General features: G+C 39.3%; 2 protein-coding genes across 2 annotated transcripts; one reads left to right on the top strand and one right to left on the bottom strand.

The window, feature by feature from the left end:
- The first annotated feature begins 545 nt into the window (after nt 1–545).
- On the top strand, nt 546–2,262 carry LOC119649095. Its single transcript, XM_038051097.1, has 2 exons — nt 546–1,016; nt 1,484–2,262. The coding sequence occupies exons 1-2, from the start codon at nt 884–886 to the stop codon at nt 2,185–2,187; spliced, it is 837 nt and encodes a 278-aa protein (XP_037907025.1). The 5' UTR covers nt 546–883; the 3' UTR covers nt 2,188–2,262.
- A 4,194-nt stretch (nt 2,263–6,456) lies between these two features.
- LOC119649094 (sulfide:quinone oxidoreductase, mitochondrial) lies at nt 6,457–20,144 on the bottom strand. Its single transcript, XM_038051096.1, has 7 exons — nt 19,712–20,144; nt 8,041–8,146; nt 7,751–7,975; nt 7,493–7,693; nt 7,220–7,429; nt 6,919–7,105; nt 6,457–6,856 (listed from the first exon to the last, which is right to left on the bottom strand). Exons 1-7 carry the CDS (start codon nt 19,807–19,809, stop codon nt 6,546–6,548), a joined length of 1,338 nt encoding a protein of 445 aa, XP_037907024.1. The 5' UTR covers nt 19,810–20,144; the 3' UTR covers nt 6,457–6,545.
- Nucleotides 20,145–25,363: the final 5,219 nt, after the last annotated feature.

The raw sequence follows: 25,363 nt of genomic DNA on the forward strand, positions 1-25,363 counted from the left end.
TCCTGTCCCTCTTCGACACAACTTGCCTGGTAGGAGTGCAAAGAGGCTAAGCACTATATGAATATTAAGTGCTATTGTATATAGTAGAAATAAGTATTTATGTAAGTAAATATAAGTAGTAATAAGGTAGATGTAAGTAAGTAAAACCAAACCTTCTCGCATCATTAGTGCGGACGCAGTTTTGAAAATGGGTTAAGTAATGTTTTAATTAAATACAAAGCCAAGGAACGTTGTAAATTACAGTTTGTTTTTACACAATAAAGTTAATTACAGAGAAGGTCGGGTAGGCCAAACAATGTATAGCCACCCATTGTAATAATTCTAAGCTAGCTAAGCTAATTCTAAGCTACTTTTAAGCAAAATGTATCAGATGTAAGACACTAATTAGAAATAAATAAAATGAAATGAAAAGCACATCATTTCTTAGTATCCAGCACGAATTAGCAACTGCGAGAATATTACGTAGCATGCACACCGAAAAGTACATGCATACGTAGAGATTCGTCACCTCGAAATAAACATCGCAAGATAAGAAACATTGCCTTCCGAACACCGGAACAAGCCAACCCACACAAATGCGATGATGACTCGATTCATCCAACGTATGATTCACATGTCTTACATATCGAAGCCGTCCCTTTCCTACAGCTGCGCACTCAAGTAGTTGTTCTCACACACGCATATCTCCACGCTTCCACCTGAGCGTCACTACCCAAACGAGTAGAATCGACTGAAACCGACTAGAATCGATTCGAAAATCATTGATTCATCATTTGGCGAGTAAGCGAAGTAGTGCAGGTACTGGCTTGCACAATCATATCAGTTGTGGAGTGATATCTAAATCGGGCAAGGTCTTGGAAATTTTCTGTTCAGTAGCAAACAAATGGACGTGCTAAAATTTATAAAATGTGTGCAGCAGCGCGATTGTATCTACAACAAAAATAGTGCCGACTATAGACAGCGCGATGTCGTGTTTGATTCGTGGCGCAGCATTGCGCGTGAAATGAATATCAGCGGTGAGTTCACTGTATTAGTCATCGCTCGATGCCCCTTGATTGAATCTTCATTATGAATCTGAGTTATCCCCTGGAGCCTACTTGGAGCTATTCGTCGCAAAAGTAGGAGGACGAGTCATAATGCACTATCTGGGTGCATTGCATCTGAGGGGCAATGAATGTTCCCCATAGTATCATATGGGGGGAAGGGGATGATCTAAATTGATAAAGATTCTTTGATTTCGTGCTAATCTTCGATAATCGGGATTGATTGGTAGAAATCATTCGCATAAATATGAAGTATCTCCAAACCTGCAGTTTGAATTAACATTTAGATGAATCTCTTTGCAAGTCTTGTGGTCATGTTTGATTCAATTTGGGGACTTGCATGAACTATTTGCGAGAAATACTACAGACTAATTTCCTCTATCTTTCAATTTATCGAAATTTAAATTTTATCTTAAATTTCAACATTGCTTTGATTTCAGTAATCGAATGCAAGGAAAAATGGCATAATCTTCGCAGTAATTATATGCGAGAGCGCAAGAAAATCCTTGGTCCTGGACTTAGGAAGTGGCACTTACTAGATGCTATGAGCTTCCTGGAACCCCATCATTGCGCTAGAGGTGCTCAGAAAAGACGACAGCGTAGGCAATCGTTCCCTGGTCTTCGTTCAGATGTTATTCATGAATTAGATGATTTCGAGTCTTCAACCCCACAAAATGTTACATCTACCGAACAATTCAGTTTTGATGACATCAGTGAACTCCAACAGTTCCAGGAGGAAAAAGAACCACCCCAAGGCCACAACACTAATTCCACTGTTGATAACACTGTGAAATTGGAAACTAGTGAAACAGACAAAATTCAAAGAAGTGAAAAATTTGGATCAAGTACGAACTGCGAACACGGAGGGGCCCAGTGCCACGTCGAAATAATGTCTCCACAACCTGCGGGTGAACAATATAAACGACGTCAGCGGAGTACAAAGCGCCGAAAATGGGACAGCATTGACTATGAATATTTGAAACAAGTTCGTAAACTATCCCGTCATCTAAATCAGTCAACCGAAGATCCAGATAGGATGTTTCTGCTGAGCCTGCTTCCTTTGGTTAAAGAACTCACACCTAAAGATAATCTTAAATTTCGGGTTCAAGTTCAACAGATATTACAGGAAAAATTAGACAAATAAAGGCAGTGATAATTTTAAGCAGTATTTGGACTTTTCGAAGGGTCATACCCTGAAAAGTTGATAGAAAAAAATAAACACCAATTTTCAATAATATAAAAAAAATATATTTATTTGATTTGCATTGTTACTTAAGCTGCATTTATCTAAAACTAAACTGAAGATTTAAGATTTCATTTTCATTATCATCATCAACGACACAACAGCCGGTATCCGGTCTAGGCCTGCCTTAATAAGGAATTCCAGACATCCCAGTTTTGCGCCGAGGTCACCAATTCGATATCCCTAAAAGCTGTCTGGCGTCCTGACCTACGTCATCGCTTCATCTCAGGCAGGGTCTGCCTCGTCTTTTTTTCCTACAATAGATATTGCCATTAAGAGTTTGCGGGCTGGATCATCCTCATCCATACGGATTAAGTGACCCGCCCACCGTAACCTATTGAGTCGGATTTTATCCACAACCTGGCGGTCATTGTATCGCTCATATATTTCGTCGTTATGTAGGCTACGGAATCGTCCATCCTCATGTAGGGGGCCAACAATTTTTCGGAGGATTCATCTCTTGAACGCGGCCAACAGTTCGCAATTTTTCTTGCTAAGAACCCAAGTCTCCGAGGAATACATTAGGACTGGCAAGATCATCACAGTAAAAGCTTTGGCCCTATGGTGGGACGTTTCGAGCGGAACAGTTTTTGTAAGCTGAAATAGGCTCTGTTGGCTGCCAACAACCGTACGCGGATTTCCTCATCGTAGCTTGTATCGGTTGTGATTTTCGACCCTAGATAGGAGAAATTTTCAACGATTTCAAAGTTGTATTCTCCAATCCTTATTCTTCTTCATGTTTGTCCAGTGCGGTTTGATGTTGTTGGTTGGTTCGTCTTCGGTGCTGACGTTGCCACCATATATTTTGTCTTGCCTTCATTGATGTGAAGCCCAAGATCTCGCGCTAATTGTCGCCTGCTCGATCTGGATGAAGGCAGTTTGTACGTCTTGGGTGGTTCTTCCCATGATGTCGATATCGTCAGTATAGGCCAGTAGTTGGGTAGACTTAAAGAGGATCGTAGCTCTTGCATTTACCTCAGCATTATGGATCACTTTCTCGAGGGTCAGGTTAAAGAGCATGCATGATAGGGCATCCCCTTGTCGTAGACCGTTGTTGATGTCGAATGGTCTTGAGAGTGATCCTGCTGCTTTTATCTGGCCTCACACATTGGTCAGGGTCAGCCTAGTCAGTCTTATCAATTTCGTCGGGATACCAAATTTTCTCACGGCCGTGTACAGTTTTACTCTGGCTATGCTATCATAGGGTGGTAAAGGCTAATATAGATCCCAGGGCGACACGTGGATTGGTACCGATGGAGCATAAAACCTAGCAAACGCTTTTTCAACCAACACCAACAGTTCTACTACCAAATCCTATCTCCACCTTCACGTGTTGACCGGTGAGAGCTCTTTCTTAGCGAAAAGCTGCAAACGGAGAAGGCAAGTCTCGCGCACTTAAAAACGCGACAAATTGTACGAACTGGTCTTCCAGGTTGGGGGTTGGGTAAGGCTGACAACCTTACACGGAAAACCGAAGTTACCAAGTGAAAACGGGAGCCTCGGACTGGACGGACAACACAACAACGAACCCAGCAATGACAAAGGAATAACGATTTGCGCATTTTCTCAAGGAACGTGCGCTCTTTGTACAGAGATGAAGCTGCCAAGCAGCTAGCGGATACCCTATTCCAATATAGGGCTGATGTGACAGTGTTACATGAGATGCGTTGGACAGGTACCGGTTTCCTGGAGAAGAGTCGCTACGCCATATATTATAGTGGCCATCCAGTAAACCATATGCTCGGAGTAGGTTTCTTACTCAGCCAAAAAACGAAACCTGCTGTTATCGGCTTCGAAAACTTAAGCGAACGGCTATGCACTCTACGCTTGCGAGGCAGTTTCAGAAATATAAGCCTCATTAACGTTTACGCCTCTACAGAGGAGACTGCAGAGTCGGATAAGGATACCTTCTACGAGTCAGTAGAACGAACCCTCGAAACCTGGCCCCAGATATGGTATCATACTTGGGGATTTTAACAGCCAAGTAGGGACAGAGCCCGTTTTCAGGCGATACGTTGGTTCCCATAGCTTGTGTGGGTGTGTGTGTGGTGGGGGAGAAGCTACAGCTTCTGAGCACTCAGGCCGTGTTGGCCCATTGTACTCGCCATCCCCGTCTAACGGAATATTCCGGATTCGTCGACGTATCGCAGAATTTCCGTTAGTGGATGTGATGCTACCCGTCGCAACTGGAGGCCATCGGCACCAAAGATCTGATGCCTGATGCGTCCATAGGAAATGTTCCGTGGATTCCGCTTCCTCATTACAGGAGGGACACCTATCATCTTGAGTAATTCCTATTCTGAACATAAGCCCAGCTAATGAATTACGGCCTGTCAGAACAATACACCTGCCAGTCCTCCTGCTTTTCGACACTTTGCGGTAGGTATGTTCGGTTCTGACAGGAAAAATTTAGTGTGTCGAGCAGCATTTAGGCTCTACCACCTGTCATTGTAGGAAGCTTGTTCCCAGTTTTTGAAAACAGACTCAGCCAATGCTACTGATACTTCAATTGGTGATTCCGGTCCCGGAATAGGGAAGATTGACCCCTCTTTCGCTAAAGCATCCGAGATTTCATTTCTCCATACGCCACAGTGACCAAATGCCCAGAGTAGTTCCACCGTATTGAATCTAGAGATAGAGTTCAAACGGTTTCTGCATTCCTGAACGATTTTTGAGGTGATCAAAGGACTGCTCAACGCCCTCAATGCAGCTTGGCTATCACAGCAGATTGTGATGCATCTGCCCTTCAACCGCTCGTCAATCACCCAGTCTGCCGCCCTTAGGATCGCATAAATTTCGGCTTGAAAAACCGTTGCATATTGTCCCAAAGGAAAATCCCACTTCTCGTTTTTATTTGAGAGGTAGACTCGGGCTCCAGAACCCTCTTCTATTTTTCAGCCATCGGTGTAGAAGACTTCCGTGTATCCCGCCACGCATTCCTCTGGGATTTCTCAGTTCTTTCTACGCTTCGAGTAACTTCATATCTTCTACCAAATAGATGTATGGGGACACGAGAATCGGAAGGCATTGTTAGAACTGGAATCAGTCCTCCCAGTAACTCTTCCAATGCTCTGTGCCCCCCCACATCCGTTGTTTCCTCATAGCTCTATTCGAATTAGTCTATGAGCTGCTCTCATTGCAGTGCTTTGAATAAATATATCCAGGGGCTGCAAATTGAGTAATGCATTCAGAGCTGGGCCGGATGTCGTGCTCATGGCACCAGTAATACCCAGACACACAGTTCTTTGCATTGCGACTAGTTTACGGTGAAAACTTTTTGTCTCACCGTAACCCACCACACTACGGATGCATATACGAACATTGGCCTAATGATGGCAACGTATATCCACATTACCAAATGGGGCCTGAGTCCCCATGTCGAGACAAAGGTCCGTCTGCACAGCCCATAAGCTGTGAGAGCTCGTTTCATCTTTACCTGTACATGTTTGTTCCAAAGAAGTTTTCTATCTAGAGTGACTCCCAGATATTTCACTTCTTCGGAGAGTTGAGGTACTACCCTCATTTCAGGGAGGCAAAGTGCATCCAGCTTTCTCCTTTTTGTGAATAATACCACTGCGGTTTTATTTGGATTAACTAAAAGACCATGTCTGAGGCACCAACTGTCTATCAAATCAACGGCACGTTGTATATTCCTACACACCGTTCCAAGCTCCCGATCAACAGCAAGCACAGCCATGTCATCAGCATAAGCATGAGCGTGTATTGGCAAATTTCGCAATTCGCATAGTAGTAAGTCGATCATATCCCATAGCTTACATCAAAACACAAATGATAAGGGACTGCGGATTATTCAATTAGCATTGTCACACGAAATGGTTGTTGGAAGTACTTGATTTGCGCGGAAAGCGGTCCACAAACATATGTGGACCTCCCCAGACGGGACCATTTCCACCAAATTGACCACGTGTTGATCGAACGCCGCCGCCTCTCAGCTTTGATGAATGTCAGAATTTCTAAGGGGGCCAATATAGACTCGGATCACTATCTCGTTGGCCTGGTGCTCCGAGCTGCTAACAACACCACCCAGAATCCCCTCTGACAATCAGGTGAGAGTTAACACTCACAGAGAACAGTGATAATTTTAAACAGTATTTGGACTTTTTCGAGGGGTCATACCCTGAAAAGTTTAGAGAAAAAAATAAACACCAATTTTCAATAATATAAAAAAAATATATTTATTTGATTTGCATTGTTGCTTAAACTACATTTATCTAAAAGTAAACTGAAGATTTAAGATTTCATTTTCCAAACTTGAATATGGACATAGCTTTTCTCATCATACCAGGTCCATTCCAGTAACCATTTAACATGAGATGCCAATAGAGAGGTGGCATGAAATCTTTCTTCATAATAAACATTGAATATCTCTCTTTGTCCTGAGACACGGGGAAGGTTTCCAGCGGTTGGAGATTGTAGTCAAATTCAGCTAAAATACATTTATGATAACCAGTGACTAGTGGACAGGAAGCGTAGCCATCGTAAACTCCCTTCAGCGGTTTGCCGTTCAATGTAGCGAGGATGTGGTCGTAGACAATTGGACTTTGGGCAGCTATAAATAATGAATATGAATTAATGTGTATATGTTCACTGTACTGTAATCGTCTTATTTACCTGCTGCTGCTGCAGTTTTAGAATTCGGCGAGGAAGAACAGTCTCCGATTGCGAAAACATTGCTATACTTCAAGTGCTGCATGGTGTCTTTGTTAACTTCAACGAAGCCAAGTTCATTTACGAGCTCTTTGCATTGCTTCAGCTCACCTGGTGGTGACATTGGTGGAACTGCATGGAGCATTGAATACTAGAATAACAAGATCAATACATTTACTATTGCTTCTCATATTGTTTCATTAAACCCGAATTAATAAGTTTTAAAAACTTCTGAATTGAGAAGTATTCACTGCTTGTTATTTACCTCGATTTCAAATTTATCGTTTGGATTTTCAACATTGGCAAATACTGCAATATTCTTATGAGGCTTAACTTCAACTAAATTCGTCTTCAGGTTAACTTTGATATCTCGTTTTTCAACAAGCTTCCACAACGCATCGGCATATTTTTTCACTCCAAATATATTGGCGATTGAGGTATTGTATATCACATTTACATTCTTTCTTTTGTTTGTCTAATGTTGGAAGAAAAAATATGTTAACATATCCTTCATGAATTTTACATCAATGAATCATACTCTTCTTAAATAATCCTCTGATATGTAAACAGCTTTTTGAGGTGCTCCTGGGCATTTAATAGACCCAGTTGGCATAGTGAAAATTGCATTTCCTTTGTCAACTCGTTTCAGAGCAGAATACGTTTTATCCACATGATCCGGGGAGTAGTTAGACCCAACGTTTCCATTAGGAATTGATAGTGCTTCGACAAGTCCTGGAATCTAATCAAATCCAGAAAGTATAGCAGTTGTTTAATAAGTGCTTATAATTCCGCTTACCTTTTCATAATTTAAGTGTAATCCCATTGCTACCAGAAGAATGTCATAGTTTATTTCTTGGCCAGAAGAAGTAATGACAGTATTTTTATCTGGATGGAATTCCTTGGCTTTTTCTTGAATCCATTTTGCATTTTTCGGTAGAACACTTTTCATGGATTTGTAAGATGATCCTAATGATTTGATACCACCACCAACCAAGGTAAACATTGGTTGATAATAATGTCTCTGTGAATATAAGATTGGATATAAAATTAAAATTATAAATATTTTTCAAATAATTTGAGTTATACCTCTGCAGGATCCAAAACGATGACATTGCCTTTTCCGAATTTGGAAGATAGTTTTGCTGCGACTGAACATCCTCCAGTTCCTCCTCCAACAACAAGGATTTTACAACTGTATTGTATTTAAATTATAGATACAGATTTCTTCCAATATAAATGCGTCAGCAAGAAGCAAATAATATTGTTCAAGTCATCAGATAAAAAATTTTAATGCAAACGAATGATAAATGAAAAAGTCAGAAGAAATGAGTTGTTGAAACGGATTGATTTGTGCGCACTAAGATGTTAGGTGTGGGAAAGAAAAGCAGCAACCTAAGTATAGTACCGTTACGGTCTTGAATGAAGTGCTATAATTCACTTCAAGGTCCAGATCCAATTAGATTGTCACGCCAAAGATTATTACTAAATGAATTTCAACTTGAAACTTTTATAAAAAAACTTCGCAATACCAACATCCCGGGAACCCTAAAATCCCATTCAGTAAATATTCCATGACATACACCTTGTATTTTTTCTCCTAAATGCATGCCATTGGATGCATTTGCCTAACAACTCGGTACGGGCATTAGAGAAATTTTCGCATGTCCACGTTTTGTGAAGCAGAGCCTTTTGTCGCTGCTGCACTGTAATATATATATGGAAGCAACAAAAATCAGTTGTTGCTGCGAGTGATGCATTTTGAATTTATTGTCCGTGACCGGAATTAAAGATGCATGGTTGCAGATGGTCGGAGAACCGACGAAGTCTTCGTCTGAAGTCCATGGAGGCCAGGCAGCTGCATATGAAATGCAGGGCCGTCTCCTCCTCATTTTGGCTGCTTATAGTCGAAGCCAATTTTCAAGGTGGAAACCGTAAAAGTTTTTCTATTTTTTTCGGTATTGAGCTTTTTTATCTATTATAAAAGGTTTTTTTTAAGCATAATTTCGTTAAAGTAGGAGTGACGGATAGAATTTATTCCATAGCAAATTATTCCAAGAGCAAACATAGTCGTTAAGCAACAGGCACCAAACCAAGAAGACTATACACAGGAGGAGCAACTTCAGCGGCAAAGGGGCACGGAATCTGATTGTGTGCCTTTTGGGTAGGGACGAGGTAAGTTAGTGGTGTTGGAATGTCGATGTCGCCTAGATGGTTTTCTTGTGTGGGTTACTTCATCTTACTCCGGTAGGAAACGAATGCATCCGGAAGATTGAGTCTGGATGCATTTGCTCCTCACTTCCTAAGAGAGCAAACATGGATATATTGCCGAGAATGTTGCGCGTGTTTGCTTCTACCCAACTTCCCATAGAGGAATTTTAAAGCATCATTTGCTCAGTGATTCTATTAAGATCCATTACCATTAATCCGAAATGAATATTTAAACAAGCTTTGCCTTTGATTCCCGCTGGGATGTTGCAAACCACAAACAGGTGTGCAATATCCATTGTTATGAAAGATGCTGCCACGTGCTCACAGCAACTCGCAGCCATGTGCTCGCAACCACGTCCGCGCCTATCACTTATATTGGTGTACCTCTACAATGAACCCGTTTTCGGGTAAATTTTCAAAATATGACAAAATATGAACTTTATTTGAGTTAATATCGACAAGGGATGTATTTTGAGGCTTAGATTTTATATAGATGCCTCATTGTGATTTTTCGGCAGGAGAGTTTCTGAGGATGATACCTGTTGACTTTTTGGGGCACACATTTGAGTCTTCACTCACCTATGTCTCACCCGGTATCAACAATACTATTAGTTTAAAAAAGTACTAATTGAGCACTTTTAAATGTTTGGGGATTCACCCCTAAACTCAACCAAATGGCGCCATTTACTACATGTAAAGGGATTTATAGATTACATGCTCTCACGAAATTTCGTGACAAACGGTTCAATCGTTTCCGAGTAAATTGAGTATAACAGACATCGAATCGATTTGAATAAGTTTTCACACAAAACCATTAAAAAGACGCTCCACACTTCAATTCATTTACTGAAATAGTCTTGCTAACAGGAATATTAATTACAATTTAATCTTGGAAAGAAATTATTATCAAAACGGATAACACTAAAGTACTGAAGAAGGGAGTAAGTAGCTCCCGAAGTATGTACCTATGTGTTTCTATTATACTGGGTGGATGCATATACAGTGAGCAAAAGTGAAATGCGGACACCGTCGTATGAAATACGTAAGTAATCAGTAAGGGGCTAAAGCGAGTTGTACGTGTTTTATTTTTTTACAAGCACATTACGTACAGTCTGTTGGATACAATGTCAAAAAGTATCAATTAAAAAGAAAAAAAAAAACCCTTCCTGGTAGCCTTCGCGAAGGTAGAATTTGGAGCAAAAAATACTTGATAGAACGTGTTCTCGAATAATGGAGGACAATCCCAGCCGCATATACCCTACTTTTAGCTAAATCCATGCCACTGCCCACTGAAGGATGTATATAATGCTGAAATTCTCCATAAGAACTATTAACTAGTCATTTTTGAGTTTTTAATGTCATTATTACGGTTTTTTGGCACTGTCCGGATTTCAATTTTGCATTTGAAAATTTAGTTTCTTTTGTTTTTCGGCCTTAGGGAGGCTTATATTTTATCCTTTTTCGTTGATTCTTTTTGCATTGTATCCAACATACTGCACATAACGTTATTGAGAAAAAAACACATATAACTCCTTCTACCCCCTTTCTGAGCACTTATGTATTTTATACGCATTTTACATTTTAGTTTTATTTTTTTCGAATATCCCCAGTTCTGGTTGCCTAATTCACAGTATATCTAATAGGCAGTACCCACACTCAATGGACCGGACTTTTGAATGAATTGGGGAAGCTTATCCGTATACATCATAGGCCCTCAACACCTGGCAATATCTATCTCTGTGGTTTAGTGCATATGATGTGTACAGATAAGCTTTCCCTATACATTCGCAGGTCCGTTCCATAGAGTGTGGATACTACTTATTAGATGTACTGTGGCCTAATTGTCGAATCAAATACATGTTTTGGAACGACAACTGTCCGCTGTTTGTCAAATTTAGTTTTATTGGCATTAGTTTTGTGTGCTAAAGGTCTGTGAACATGTCGGAAGATAAAGAGCATTTTCGGCATATTGTGCTTTATTAGTTTAAGAAACGCAAACGATCTGCGAAGGCACATAGATAAAATAGAGGATAATGCCTTTAGAGAACGTTCTGCTCAGAAATGGTTTGCAAATTTCGGTCTGGAGAAATCCATCTCGATTTCTTTGTCAATCGTATCATAAAACCAATGCAGGGAACGCGTTTCAGCAATGTAGAGGAATTAGTTAAAAAATCGAAGATGGCTCTCTCTCTCTCGTTGGAGATTGGAGTACTATGAAAGGGACAATATCGATTTTGTTGAATAATCTTGTACTTTGAATTTTGTAAATTAATTTCAGGAAATTTCTAGACATGTGTAATATGACTAATCCAGTCCACACTTAATCAGTATTATTTATCCATATCCGTATATTTCATAATATATTAATTGAGTCCCATTGAAGATCCTTAAGAAAAAAATAGATTAAGAGTTATGGTATGGCCACGTAATTCGGGCTAATGAGAATTCACTCGCCAAGATTGGTCTGAACATCGAAGTCGATTCTAAGCTGGATGGAGATTTGGAAGCCTTGCGATTGGGCATTTGATAGAACCAAATGGCAAAATCACAAAAGATGAAGAAAAAAAAATTATTATTCATAAACTGTTTTACAGCAATTTGTAACCAAATGAGATATCATAACTTGATAAGTCCACTTAAAAGCTTCGTTCTAAACATCAATTTTTGAAACAGCAAAAGAATTGCAAAAAAAACAAATAAAATCGAACCTGGAAGCAAACAAATCATAAAATGGCAAAAGAAAGCTCATGGTATAGAAATGTGTAAAATTGTGTGTGTAAAATAACGAAATCAATTTTAATTGAATTAGTTTCCAATTCAAATCATGGAGCACGGCAAAATCGATAGTCCGTTTTTCAAAGAAATTTTATTCTTGCGAAAGTTTTAAGCGGCATTTTATTTATATTTTATTTATCTTCGCTAGAAGTCCATGAATGGATTCAATAACGAATAATGTGGGATGTTCTCAGAAATGTGGATTCACTTACTTTTATTCCATGGCCTCATGAAATGAAAATTTGATTTCAAATTATTGATTTTAGTAATAGACTATTCTAACTACTTCCAATTAAATTGATATAGCTTTCAATCTAGCCCATTATTATCAGTTTTCAGTAGTTGCACTCTGTTTACCAATAAATATCCCTTCCCCATTATTATAAGGAGTAGAAAAGAACATTTATTATTTTTTTCTTAAAGTCACCCTAGTTTTAGTCATATAAAGTCTGCCCACAAATAAAATTGTTCTTATTTTACGATAAAATGTGAAAGTTTCACTTTCTGTAACTTTGTTAGTAATAATTGGACTTCCTTCAAACTGGCCAAAGTTATACCTTATGTTATTTGAACTCATTGGAGCTTGTCGACTAAATTTCTAAAATATGGTAATATACTATTATTAACTTTATTTGTGCAGATATCGGAACGAGGCCTAGATTTCGTTTAGATACACCACTGTGATTTGCTTCAGATTTTTCGGTTCGACAGGTTCTGAAAAAGAGACCTGTTACACTTTTTGATAGTCATATTTTGAGCCTTCACTCCCTTACGTTTCACGCGATATCAAATATGGGATCAGTTTCGAAAAGTATTAATCAAGCCGTTTCATTTGATAGCCCACATGGCCATATTTTGTAAAAATTTTGCAATTTTTTTTTAAATGTTGCTTCTCAAATATGCTCAAAATATGCATTCAATATTGGTAGAATTTTCCCTCAAGTTGCAGAAACCTAGAATTCCTGGGCTCTCCAAATTATTGCCTAAGAAGGTGCGCATATTTCTGAAATCTGTCATAGTCCGTATCTAAAACAAGAGGTTTTAGCAGTAAAGTTCGTTCCCGTGCGAGGCACATCTGATGTCTCATTAGGAACCTAGCTTCAAATTTTACAGTCAAAGGGAAGAGTAATTTTATTGTTATTATAACAAGTATCATGCTTTTTATCCTTTCTTTTAGAAAAATACAGAAAAAATATTACCTAATCTGATTTCTACAATTTTTCGTAATGCAAGAAGTCGATTTTTTTCTCGTATAAGGCCGGCTTATGCACGTGAGATTAGAGTACTTTTATGAAAAAGATATGGGGCAAACTCGCAATATATTGACTCTGGTTGGGAAATATATGAGTAGATTCTATTTCAATTGTTATCGCAATGGCCACAATTTTTCAAAATTATCTAACAATACTATATTTGCTAAAAATTCAGGGAAATTCGATGACCAACTGTCGATAAGCATTGAATGAAAAATGTGCATATATATGTATATCTACGACTGTTGATTAAAAAGTAATGGTGATTGATATGTAAGTACAAAAATAAAATTATATAATTATTTTCTTTTTCTACATATTTTCCAACAGATCGATTCATATGGTTCATCCTTTTTTCCCATTTAACAAAATATATATACATAGTATAACATCTTTGTAATAGCGGTTCCATTGTTATTATTGCGAAACTGTTTTTTGAGGCGAGTAAACAGGTGAAAGTAGCTGGCGACTTCATATATATGTATATAAATGTACATATATTTGTACATACAAAAAATGCACTTTCAAGCTATCCTTACTCAAACAGTCAAATGAAAGCGAACAATACATTACTAACGAAAAATTGTAATCTTATAAGTAAACCTCTAAATTTTTAAGGTAATCTGTTATTTTTGTTTGAGCGGCTAGTTTCCGTCTTTTGTCAAACCAATTTCAAATTTTCTATTGGGTGTAAAGAATATTGATTCCACCCGGGAGAATCACTATTTGCTTGGGAGATTTCTTATCTGTCGGTATTTTTATTATCGTCATCAATCTGGACATAGTCCTGTAGCTGAGAACAATCGACATTATATCTAGTTTCTAATAGATTGTCAAATTGTTCCCGCTTTATTCTCGTTGTTTTCTGTTATGGATTGGAAAAAAGCAATGACAAAAAGTCGGTGTCATCGTAATCAAATTTCTCGAAACTTTTGAAACAATTTGCAATTATGGTAGATGTGGCGTCTTAAGGGCGGGCTAAAATCTTTTTGATTTTCCAACAGTTGCAGAACTTTCTTTAAACTGCGTTTCTGGTAACGCATTTTGAAGTTCTGAGTGCCCATTTCCCTTGGTTGAACTTTCTTGTTCTCACCGATGAGCCAACTTGTAAAACTATTTCTGTCATTCATATTCACGGTGGCAGATTATTTGTTCGACTTCAATTTCTTTGACTCAACCACGTTGGCTCCAATCAACAAAGTTACACTTTCTTGGCTATGCTTTCTGTCAAAATATTTATCTTTTTTTACGCCTAAAGTGAGGTTTGGTAAACATTTCATTTATGTCTTTGGCAGTCTAATTATAGGACAATATTGAAGCAAGTCCTTTGAGCCAGTCATCCACCGACATAGGCTCTGAAAGCAGGACAATTCAACCTTTTTATTAATTCTAACGCCTTTTCCTTCAATATTGGTCAGCCTTTGGTGGCTCTCACTAAACTGAGTCATTCGAAAACAGCTTTGTCAACTGTTTGGTATTCGCATGCTTTGCTCATTTCAACAGTCTTACACTAGCATTTCAACAACTCCTGCCTCACCCTAACAGGATATAAAGTACTAAAAAGAATTTGAAATTTAACGGCGGATTTTCCTCTTCTAGCACCTTTCAAAGTCAAAAGCATTTAAATCGCAAAAAACTAAAATTGCGATCGTGCATATGATACCATCGCTATAATATACGCAACATGTCCCAATAGACACCACATTTTTTAAACTTTATCGAGCATACGAATGCCAGCAGGATCAAAAGAGGAAGATACTTTCACAGAAGCTAATGTCCTTTAGAAACGCGAACGATATAGGACAGAAAATAAGAAACAGAAAATATATCAGACTTAGTCGTCGGAAGTTTTTACAGATGACGAATTGATTTTATGGAATATAGGATTAAACTACGCGACACCGGTCTTGAAGCTGAACGTCGGAGGCATGATTATAGACAACGAGGGAGCTGTTAGATATCTAGAAAAGGATGATCGAGACAAGACATGGTCTCGCGATAAAAACATTATCCAACAATACAGCAAAGGGGTAAATAAACAACACAGTAAGGAAGATCAGATCATTAAAAAAACTTAACCAGAAACCAGTGTTTTACCTCAAAGCAGATGAAGGTAACAAACTGGTAATACCAGACCGAACGACCTAGAAAGGCCTGGCTATCCAAAAATTAACTAACGGCAACTTCTTCAAGCTAAGAACTAATCTTCTACCAGACTTGATTAAAAGAGTGGAGAAAACACTAAGGGAATGTGTTGACATTGTTAAGAACATCGCCGCATTATGCATGCCTAATCCCTCTTTGCCTAGCTTCAGAATTCAACCCAAGGTACATAAAAATGGTAACGAAACACGAGAGATTATCGCGGACACTAATTCCCCTCCCTATAATACAAGAAGTCAACGGTATCGACGATTACTGTAGCAAATATACTGTAAAAACAACTTCTAAGTGGTCGAGAAACTGAAGGATGCTAAATTAGGTACCCGTCAAATAAGCCCAACACAATCTCGAAACGTGGCTTAACAAACACCGCACCCCAACCGAAGGAAAGAGGGAGAAACGCCAATATAAAAAGCTAGCATCAATATGTATGAGTGAAAACTACTTCGCCTTCTGGAACGAATATTACTAAAGTACCACAGGCACGGCAACGGGTAATCCACTTTTCCCTCTACTAAGCGCAATGTGTGTGGGAGGTCTCGAGGAACTAATGGAGCAGCGTGGGATAAGATCCACCTTATGGATTAGATATGTTGATGATGTACTAGCCATCGTGGACAAATCGCTGTTGAATGGATTGTTAGAAAAATTAATCAGATCCATAAAAATATAACATTCACACATAGAGACTGAACAAATGGGAGAAACACCATTCCTGGAAATCAAAATAAGTAGAAACGGGAAAAACGTTGAGTTCGATATTTTCAGGAAGCCCACAGTCACACAAAAAGTCATTCCTAACAGTTCTTTCCATTCGTACAGCGTAAATTTGCGGTTTCTCAGCATAATACACAGAATGCTAAACATTCCCTACACTAGATCAAGATATATTAAGGAACTGGCTTATATAAAAGATACCGTGAGAGAACGGAGAACGGCGACATTAAAGACACAACAATAAGGAAGAAACAAGTTGTCAATTACAGGAAAAAATTGACGTCGTTGCTAGGCAACAAGGACAAGAGAACCAAGAGATCCAGCATTACAAACACCTCGCCGTGGCCCAGGATCAGTAATACGCTTAAGGAATTTAAAATAGAGGCATGTGTAACATAAAACTCGACTTATGGGCGCAAAGGTTCCGAAATATAAGGAGGAAGAGAACGGGATTCATAAGATCACATACCCGGAATGCACCAGTATATATATAGACTAAGCGATTGGTAGAAATACGATTCGAAGAAGATACCAAAGAAGCGGAGCTAGCAGCAAAAAGCCATTACAGCAACCTGCAGTCGCAAAACACATAGTAGATAGCGTCCATAACATTTCCTGGGATAAAGTGGATATTATACAAAAAAAACATAAAGTCCACAAACTAGATGCCGCAGAAAGCCTGGAAATATTTAAACAGACTAATGCCACGTTGTTGAACACTGACATGGGCAACTGTTCATCTAGCTTGTTCCAGGTAATTAAGGAGACATTACAATTTCACATAATTAAATATTAGTTCGTTTTGAGAATGAAGGGGGTCCTAAGTCCGCATCAACTTAATGCAGGACCGGACCAATTGAGGAGCAACTTACTCCTTCTTTTCTGGTCCACGGACCCCTCGCAGGGCTTGCACCCAAACTTTTTTAAAAAAAGTCAAGCGACGACGGCTTTACGGTTTCTTACCAGGGCAGAGGCAAATCGTCAGACGCTGCCTCACCTCTGCCCTGGGAGCAGCGTGACCGTAGCGGCTCGCAGATGTTGAATGCTCCTTTATATAATTCGTAAAACACGACATGCCTACGAATTATATTGAGCGCAAATCCGCCTTGTTGACCAAAGCTGGCCAGGGCTGAAATATTCGTTTTGAGAATGAAGGGGGTCCTAAGTCCGCATCATGGTTCTGCCAAAGCGAAACTTCTCCATTTCCTCCGGAACCTAAACGTTTGACGATCTGCCAATCTCCAAATCCGCCACGATCCTCTCGAGACATCGTTGGTGCACTTTTTCAGGTTACTTCAAGCAATTGTAAAATCGGCCATGAACCGTAAAATGTTTCCATAAACACTAACTGTCGACTTGCCTTGCAGAAAACCTAACCAACTGACCAGCCCAGATCAAAGATAATGACACCAAAACAAAGCCTCGTTCACATCACTATTATCAGAGAGTACGGAGAACCTTCTCAAATTTAACCAAACTAGGCGCAATGGAACCAGCGAAAATGGGAATGACATTTTCAGCTGACCGATGACGTCACATGCAGTTTCTCCCCAAAGATTTTGAATTTAGAAGACGATGCTTGGTGGAACCTCAGCCAGCAGAACAGAAAACAGAGGAAACGAACCTTTTCGTTAAAAAATGAGAATTGTGGGGTCCTAAGTCTGTATCAACTTAATGCCGGACCGCTCTGGCCAAGCTTTGGTCAATAAGGCGGATTTGCGCTCAATATAATTCGTAGGCATGTCGTGTTTTACGAATTATATAAAGGAGCATTCAACACCTGCGAGCCGCTACGGTCACGCTGCTCCCAGGGCAGAGGTGAGGCAGCGTCTGACGATTTGCCTCTGCCCTGGTAAGAAACCGTAAAGCCGTCGTCGCTTGACTTTTTTTAAATATTAGTTATTAGGTTAATTGTTTGAATAGGTTAAGATATATAAGGCTATACAGTTATTCGAAACAAATTAGAACAGAACGAGCACTGAAGGACACATGTTGTGCCCGAAACACGTGTCTGCATTTTTTAAAAACCACAATAAACCTATAGTAAAACCGAAAAATTCAATGATCGTAATGAAAAGGCGAATACTTCATCAACTATTTCTTCATTTCACGTTTAAGTATTATTTCTTTACGTTGTTTTGTTCATTTCGATGTTCAGACCATTCTTGGCAAGTGAGTTCTCATCAGTGCGAATTACATGTCCATATCAACGAAGACGCTTCAGTGGCAATTTTCCCACGATGAGGGTGCGGATGTCCTTATATCTGACAATTCATCTTTCAACAAGTTGCTCGTGACGGGAGTGGTAATGCTTGCCATAGCCTCCGTCCATTTTTTCACAATTCCTTGATATTCGCATTGTGCAAAATTTCGAAGTTTTCTTTTTAAGGTTTTGTTTGCGAAACAAAAGCTTATTAAATTCGGTTCAATGTCTGTCTGTCTATCACACGCGTTTTTCACAGAAACGGCTATACCGATTAATAACTGTAAACACCCAGACATGCAGTGAATATCTTTCTACGTCGAAATTAAGGGGGGTCCCCTCACATGCAAAATGGGGGTATAAATTTGTTTACACCGAATATAGTCATGTTGGATATCAAATGAGAGGTCTCGATTAGTATTTTTTGATACCGGTTTTAGTTCTGACATTTGTTAGGAAGGCGGGAAGTGGGAGGAATGGAAAGTGATGATTTCTTCAACAGACCCATTCTCGGAAACTTCCCAAGCGAAAAATCTGAAAAAAACACGAAGCTGCCTCTATATGGTGCCCAGGCCTCAAAACACTCTCCATATCGATAGCTGCTCAAATTAAATTAATAATAGTACATTACCGTAAATAAACACAAACATTTTCGAGATCTCTTTTCGTTTTCGAAATATAGAAGGTTGAAGTTATTGAATTGGGCCATAGTTGAAATATGTACTTCGTCACGGTTCCGGTGGCCGCGAAATTACCTTCTCATTAGTTTGAAGTAATGATCAAAATAGCTTTGGGACACATATTTATTTTTAGCCCTTAATTTCATACGAGGAACATTTCTTCCGTCGAACCAAATAGGCAAATCTATGTAAGAGCGCTGACCCCTTTCAAAACCACTAATAAAATTTCCATTACCAAATATTAATGTCTTCCCAACCGTAGCCACCTGTCATATTTAAATACTCAATCAAAATAACTTTTCATAAATTTCCAAAAGACAGACTGTCTTTCATCAGCCACGAAAGTTTCGTTTTCTCATTCATTTTGTATTAATTCAAAATGCAGATCACCCACGACGAGCTAAATGGTTAAAAATAGATGGGTCAGTTCGAATGGCTACAGCTAGTATCAATGAAGCTGATAACAATCTAAAACGAATGCAAAAATTAATGGAAATGTGATCAGGTGCGACAGCTGGCCGGTGATATTGTTTATTATGTAAAAATGCAAAACTTAATTAGCGACTGCGTGTACGGTGCTGGTGTTGGGCGTGGGGCCGATAACGTGGTGATACGGAATATTGATATAAAGTGGTTCCGGATAATTAATTAATGAGCTGCGCAGTAATTACAAGCTAAGCATGATGATGTTAGTGCAACAATTACGATATGCGAATTAGATTTGGGGTGACATGGCCCCATTCGGCCAATCTACTCACTGTTCTTTTTGCCTGTTTGTAAACGACGTCGATAAGGGCCGTACGCTCAGTTTGAGCGCACTTTGGGACACTTTTAGCACTTGGCCTACAGAACTCATTGTAATTAGCTTATGTACCACTTTAGCAACACAAACTAGAAGAATCGTGAAGAGTTTAAACGTCCACCTTGCCTGGTTTAAGAAATGAACTGTGTTGGATTTCCGCGATATTAAGCCAACACCGCTCTAGCGATTGCGACCCGAATATGGATGAGAATGACCTTCATGAGCACACACGCTTTCAAAAATTTAGAAGTCACGATAAGAGGCGCTAGGCTCCCCCAAGGTTGTGTTGAGCTTCACAAGGCCATCAATTCTGACAGTTCTAGCAGGTCATGAATCGCCGCCACTCATAACAAACAGATAAACTCGGGAAATCCTCCGTCATACAAATCATCTGTCAACTGCCTCCCGGCGACTTTGCCACGACAGTGTACTCGAAACAGCTGACATACTATCAACAACTTCCATAGCATCAACTCGATTGAATTGGAATAAGATAAGGTTTGAGATGTTCCTAATCACAGAGATTCCAATAGGAATGATTTAAGGGTCTATACATTTGACTCTATTTTCATCGGTTGCACAGTAGCGTACACAAACATTATTTAAACTTACACGCGGGCATGATTACGATTTCCGTGGAAATTCGATTTGATGATTGATTTCGTTGAAATGAGTTAAAATAAGATGAAAAGAATAAACAATACTTTTCTATCTTTCCTAGCTTTCGAGAAATCGAGGGTTGGAATTTTAGACATATTTTTCTTTAGCCTTTGTTCTGTTCGCAAGCAAGGTCGGCTCGCCGTGATCGGTTGCTCTATCAAAGGCCTGACGGCCGAGTAGAGTTCTAATAACCAAATAAAAATTTAAAACGTGATTTTTTTGTCGACATGCACCTTTACTGAAAGTCAGGCTATTAATCACCATTACTAGCTTCATGTTATTGCGAAACTCCATTAAAAAAATAAGGTGAAAAGGATCCGAATTGTGGAAGGGCAAGTCATGGATTCTGTATCAAGAAAGTGCACCGACTCATTATAGTACAGAGTCCTAGTGTTAGACCATTCGCCTTATTCGCTGAATTCTGCACCGTGCGAATTCTGTCTGTTTCTAATATGAAATCTGGAGAAACACCGTGAAAAACATCGCCCTCTTTACATTGCATTTTCTGGATCTAGAGAAAGCATTTGACCGCGTGCCACACGAACTCATCTGGTATGCTTTAAGACAACACTTAGTGCCAGAAGAACTCGTGCGCTGGGTTCAATTGCTCTACCACGATCCGAAAACTAAAGTTCGAAGTATGGCGGGTGAATCAAAATTGCTTTATGTCTCTGTTTGGGTTCATAAAGGAAGCGCCCTCTCACCAATCCTCTTTGTTCTTGTTATGGACACCATCACACGGGGCATCCAACGTCCAGCGCCCTACACACTGGTTTATATAGATGATGTTTTCCTAGCATCTAATAGCAAAAATGATCTCGAGCAACTTGTCCAAAAATGGAATGACCGCCTCATACAACACGGTCTCAGATTGAATCTGAATAAAATTGAATTTTTGACAACCGATCCCCATGAAACAGGCACAATCACTGTTAATGGCAGCACCCAGAACTGAGTGACTTAAATATCTCGGATCAATGATATCAGCCAAAGGAGGACTGCGTTATGAAATTGCTTCATTGGCGCAACCTGGATGAAGTGGCATTCCATAACTGGTGTTCTTTGTGATCGGCGTATCAACCAATTTTTAAATCTAAAATTTACCGCAGTATTGTCCGCACTGTCGCCTCTATCATTCTGAGTTTTGTCTGCTTATACAAGACAATGAACAGCATCTTACGGTAATGGAGACGAAGATGTTGCGTTGGACTAGTGGCGTCACACGTTTTGATCACATCCAAAATGAGGATATCCACGATCGATATGGGGTTGCTCCTATCGTGGAAAAATTACGAGAGAGGCGTCTTCAATGGTATGGTCACGCAATTCGTGCTAACGATAATTCACTTGCCAAGATTGGTCTGAACATCGAATTCGATGGTAAGCAAAAGGCAGGCCGAAACAACGGTGGCCTGATAAGCTGGATTCGTATTTAAAAGCCTCTAAATTGCACCCAGGTCAGGCATTGGGTAGAGCCAAATGGCGAAACCAATTACGACGAGCCGACCCCGTTGTGGACAGGACAATGGCTGAAGAAAAAAAGAAGATTAAAGGGAAAATACCGGTTCCTAAAGCAAAAATCGTGTGTACTTTTCCATTCTTTATATAATTTTGCAGATGGCGTTGAAATGTAGCCGTCGAAAATTACATCACCACATGGTGCAGAGATAATCTCAGAATTGGCAAGTCTAAAACAGAAAATTCAAAAAGTTTTTCAAAGATGTTACGCCGATATAATTTTCCTGACCGCTTTTGAGGTGAATATTCGGACGCTACATGGTTGGAGAATTGGTTTTCGAAAGGGAAAAAAAGAAAGAAGAAGAAGAGAAGTGGGAGTCATATGAGGCACGTTTGCGTGAGTGGATGGAAAAAGTAGATGATGGAGTGAAAAAAAAGGAAAAAGAGATGTTTGAAAAAGAAATTGGTGAAAAGTGTAGAGTTCTCAATGCCGCCTTTCAAACCCCTACCAACATGGCACTCGTATAAGATCCGTGCACGCACATTTCTTCCATGGAATCTACAGCATTTGCTCTTGGCTGAAGTTGTTCAAAGTGCACAATAAAGGACTACAGTTGAAGGAGCTGCACACTTATATGATGGGTCCTTAATTTCAATTCATTTTGTTTGATGACCTGCTCCATCTTCATTCATCCCATGGAGACGGTAATAATCGGTAATAATCTTTGAATTCGTATTACTTCTATCAAGCAGCCACGGGGGGTACCATATCATCTGGCCCCCATCAAGAAGAAAGGAAGACGGGGGCCGCTTGTCGCGTAGATGTTCGAGTAGTTTACCCCGGGTGGGTTTAGTTTTGTTGACTCCTGAGTCAAGACACGTGATTAAATCTCTGTGTCCTGGCGGGGAGATAATATGTGAGAACCAAGAACCCCGGCCCACACCTCGCTGAACTGCTAGCATTCGGGCTAGCTCCAACACGTACCGTCCGGTATCATATATTATCTGGCGTAGTTGGTGTTCCCTGTTAGGGGAGTTTGGTTGGTTAGCAACCTTGGTGCCAAGGTAATGCAACGCTGGACTCTCATCGTAACAGACTTGGCGCCCACCGTGAAGCCATAGTTGTTGCGTACGTAACAAAGAGGAAGGGATCTTATAACAAACTGCCTCTTCAACGTCGAAAACACGCACGCGCTTAATCTGTTGTAAATTTCTTAACTTTTCGAATTTCTCTATAAAAATTTAGGAGATGATTTCTGAAAGTATAAGAAATCAAAATATGTATTCTTTTAAATTATAACCGGTACTAGTCCCCTAAAAAGAACAAGGTCCGAGTCCGTTCAAGATATGAAAAATGGCAACACGCGTCCTTAAGGAGCGTTGTAGGTCTAGAGCATGGATATATATTTAAGGTAATAATAAGTAAATATATACGAAATTAAAATAAAATGTTTTACAGTGTCTGTCTCATTATTTATTTATTTATACATTTTATATATTCTAATACATATTTTAAGTTAAAAAACATCTCTCTTTGCCATTTCTTCAGAGAATTGTTTTCAAATGACGAACAAGGCTTCCCTATTCTTGGGGAAATTGATTTGACTTCTGCACGAGAATCAATATCACCTGTGTGAAGTCCCAATGGGTATCGAAAATGTTACTCATAAAGAATTAGGATGAATGGAAAGGTATACTTTAAAAGCATTGAAGAAAAAGAGTTCCGTTTGTAGCCGTAGAAGTGTTTTTTGCATATATTTTTAGTTTGCATTTAAAAATTAATAAAAAAAAGCAAGCGGAAACTGCGACCATGCATTGTGTGTTAATTTATTAATATTACGAATAGGCACCGATAGCGCAAAACAATAGGAAGGCGCTGAATAAATGTTTGGCCCAGTACTATCCATTTCGACACCAATCATAGTATCGACGACATGCATTGAAGAATCAAATCCGGTCAATGCCATCAATGATTTATATTTAACATGAAGTTAATAATAAAACTAGCATATATATGGTCATAATTGCAGACGTTCAAAGAACGAAATATATTGAAAATCTGTCATTTCAATCTTCGATATCTCGGAAACAATGTGCAGCCCTGGGGAGATCGAAATCTCCCCTAGGCACATTTTACAAATTAAATTAAAAGCACTTACTAGAAAAAGTGGAGAACAATTAGAAACCACTTGCAAATTATAATACAAACTAAGAATTGGAATAATTTTATTTTTTACTGTAAATCAACTTTACGTTCAAATTACATGAGTTCATATTTTCCAAATAAATTATCATTCCAGGTATAATTTTGAATTTTATCTACCAATATCTAGGATAAAAATTGGGAGAAAAGTGGAGGAAGGAAGGCTGCTAATCTTCGCGGTTCAATGACCATTTTCTCCAGTTGAAGAGGCTTAGAAACGAACTGGCGTCCTCGTCCATTGAGCCCTGCCTACGTGGCGGAAGTCTAGTCTGTTTTTCTGAAATTCTACAAATAATGGAGTCAATGGGACGGTAAAAGCTCCAGGTCTCGGAATATCTCTAGAATGAGAGTGTTTCTTAGTTCATCACGGTAAAATTTGAATTTGGCGGTAGCCTCGGAAGGGGAGGGAGTGGTATTGGTATACAGGACGAAGAGGGAGAGATCCCCCGCTCTCTAATCCTTAACCTAGTCGAAATGCCCTAACTACGCTATCAAACGCCGCCTTGAAGTCAATGAAAGAATGGTGCAATTAATGGCCCTATTTCAGCAGTTTTTCCATTGACTGCTGGAAGGCGAAAATCTGGTCTGTTGCTGATTTGCCTTGCCCGATGCGACTGATTTGCCTTGGCAAGGGTCGATGATGTTCTGTGCATATGGGGCTATCAGGCCTAGTAAGATAGTGGAAAATATTTTATAGGTGATATCCGACAACGCGATATAATTGCTGCATTGAATGCGATGGATAATACATCAGGAATTGATTATATTAACGAATGCAGCAGAGAAGAACTTCCTACGTCAGATAAAGTGTCACAAGACAGTTCAGATAGTTTTTATATACAGGGTGCGGCAGCATATCTTCCTTTTTTCAAAACTCAATAAAAACTATTGTATGCATCGGAAAATATTTATTTATTTTTTATAATGTAGGTACAGGTCTAAAGTTTTTATTTACATTGTTTTGAAGATCAAATCTGTTAGGTGACGTCCCCCATTCTCCATATATTGCGTAAACCGATTTCTGGCGTTTGTCATGACTCTTGTTAGCATAGCAGGTGTTACGTTGGCAATTTCTTCTTGGATGTTGGTCTTTAAATCTTGTAACCGACCCACACAAATGAAAATGGGCTTTATCGCTAAAAAAAAACAATAGCACCCTCGGGAACGACATCAAGAAGAAGCTCACAAGCGTTCATCCGAGAATTGAAGTCACGTTCTGAAAGTTTCTGCACTATCGCCATCTTATAGGGATGAAAATGAAGATCATCACGAAGAATTCTTCTCACA

The sequence above is a fragment of the Hermetia illucens genome, chromosome 2 (assembly GCF_905115235.1).
Source record: "Hermetia illucens chromosome 2, iHerIll2.2.curated.20191125, whole genome shotgun sequence".
NCBI lineage: Eukaryota > Metazoa > Arthropoda > Insecta > Diptera > Stratiomyidae > Hermetia > Hermetia illucens.

Bases quoted from the DNA above. Each gene is read 5' to 3' on its own strand.
- LOC119649095 (XM_038051097.1), top strand. From the start codon at position 884: ATGGACGTGCTAAAATTTATAAAATGTGTGCAGCAGCGCGATTGTATC. The intron at 1,017-1,483 runs GTGAGTTCACTG...CTTTGATTTCAG, and splicing joins GCGTGAAATGAATATCAGCG to TAATCGAATGCAAGGAAAAA.
- LOC119649094 (XM_038051096.1), bottom strand. From the start codon at position 19,809: ATGAGTTCTGTAGGCCAAGTGCTAAAAGTGTCCCAAAGTGCGCTCAAA. The intron at 8,147-19,711 runs GTGAGTAGATTG...AATACAATACAG, and splicing joins ACAAACAGGCAAAAAGAACA to TTGTAAAATCCTTGTTGTTG. The intron at 7,694-7,750 runs GTAAGCGGAATT...GGATTTGATTAG, and splicing joins TACACTTAAATTATGAAAAG to ATTCCAGGACTTGTCGAAGC.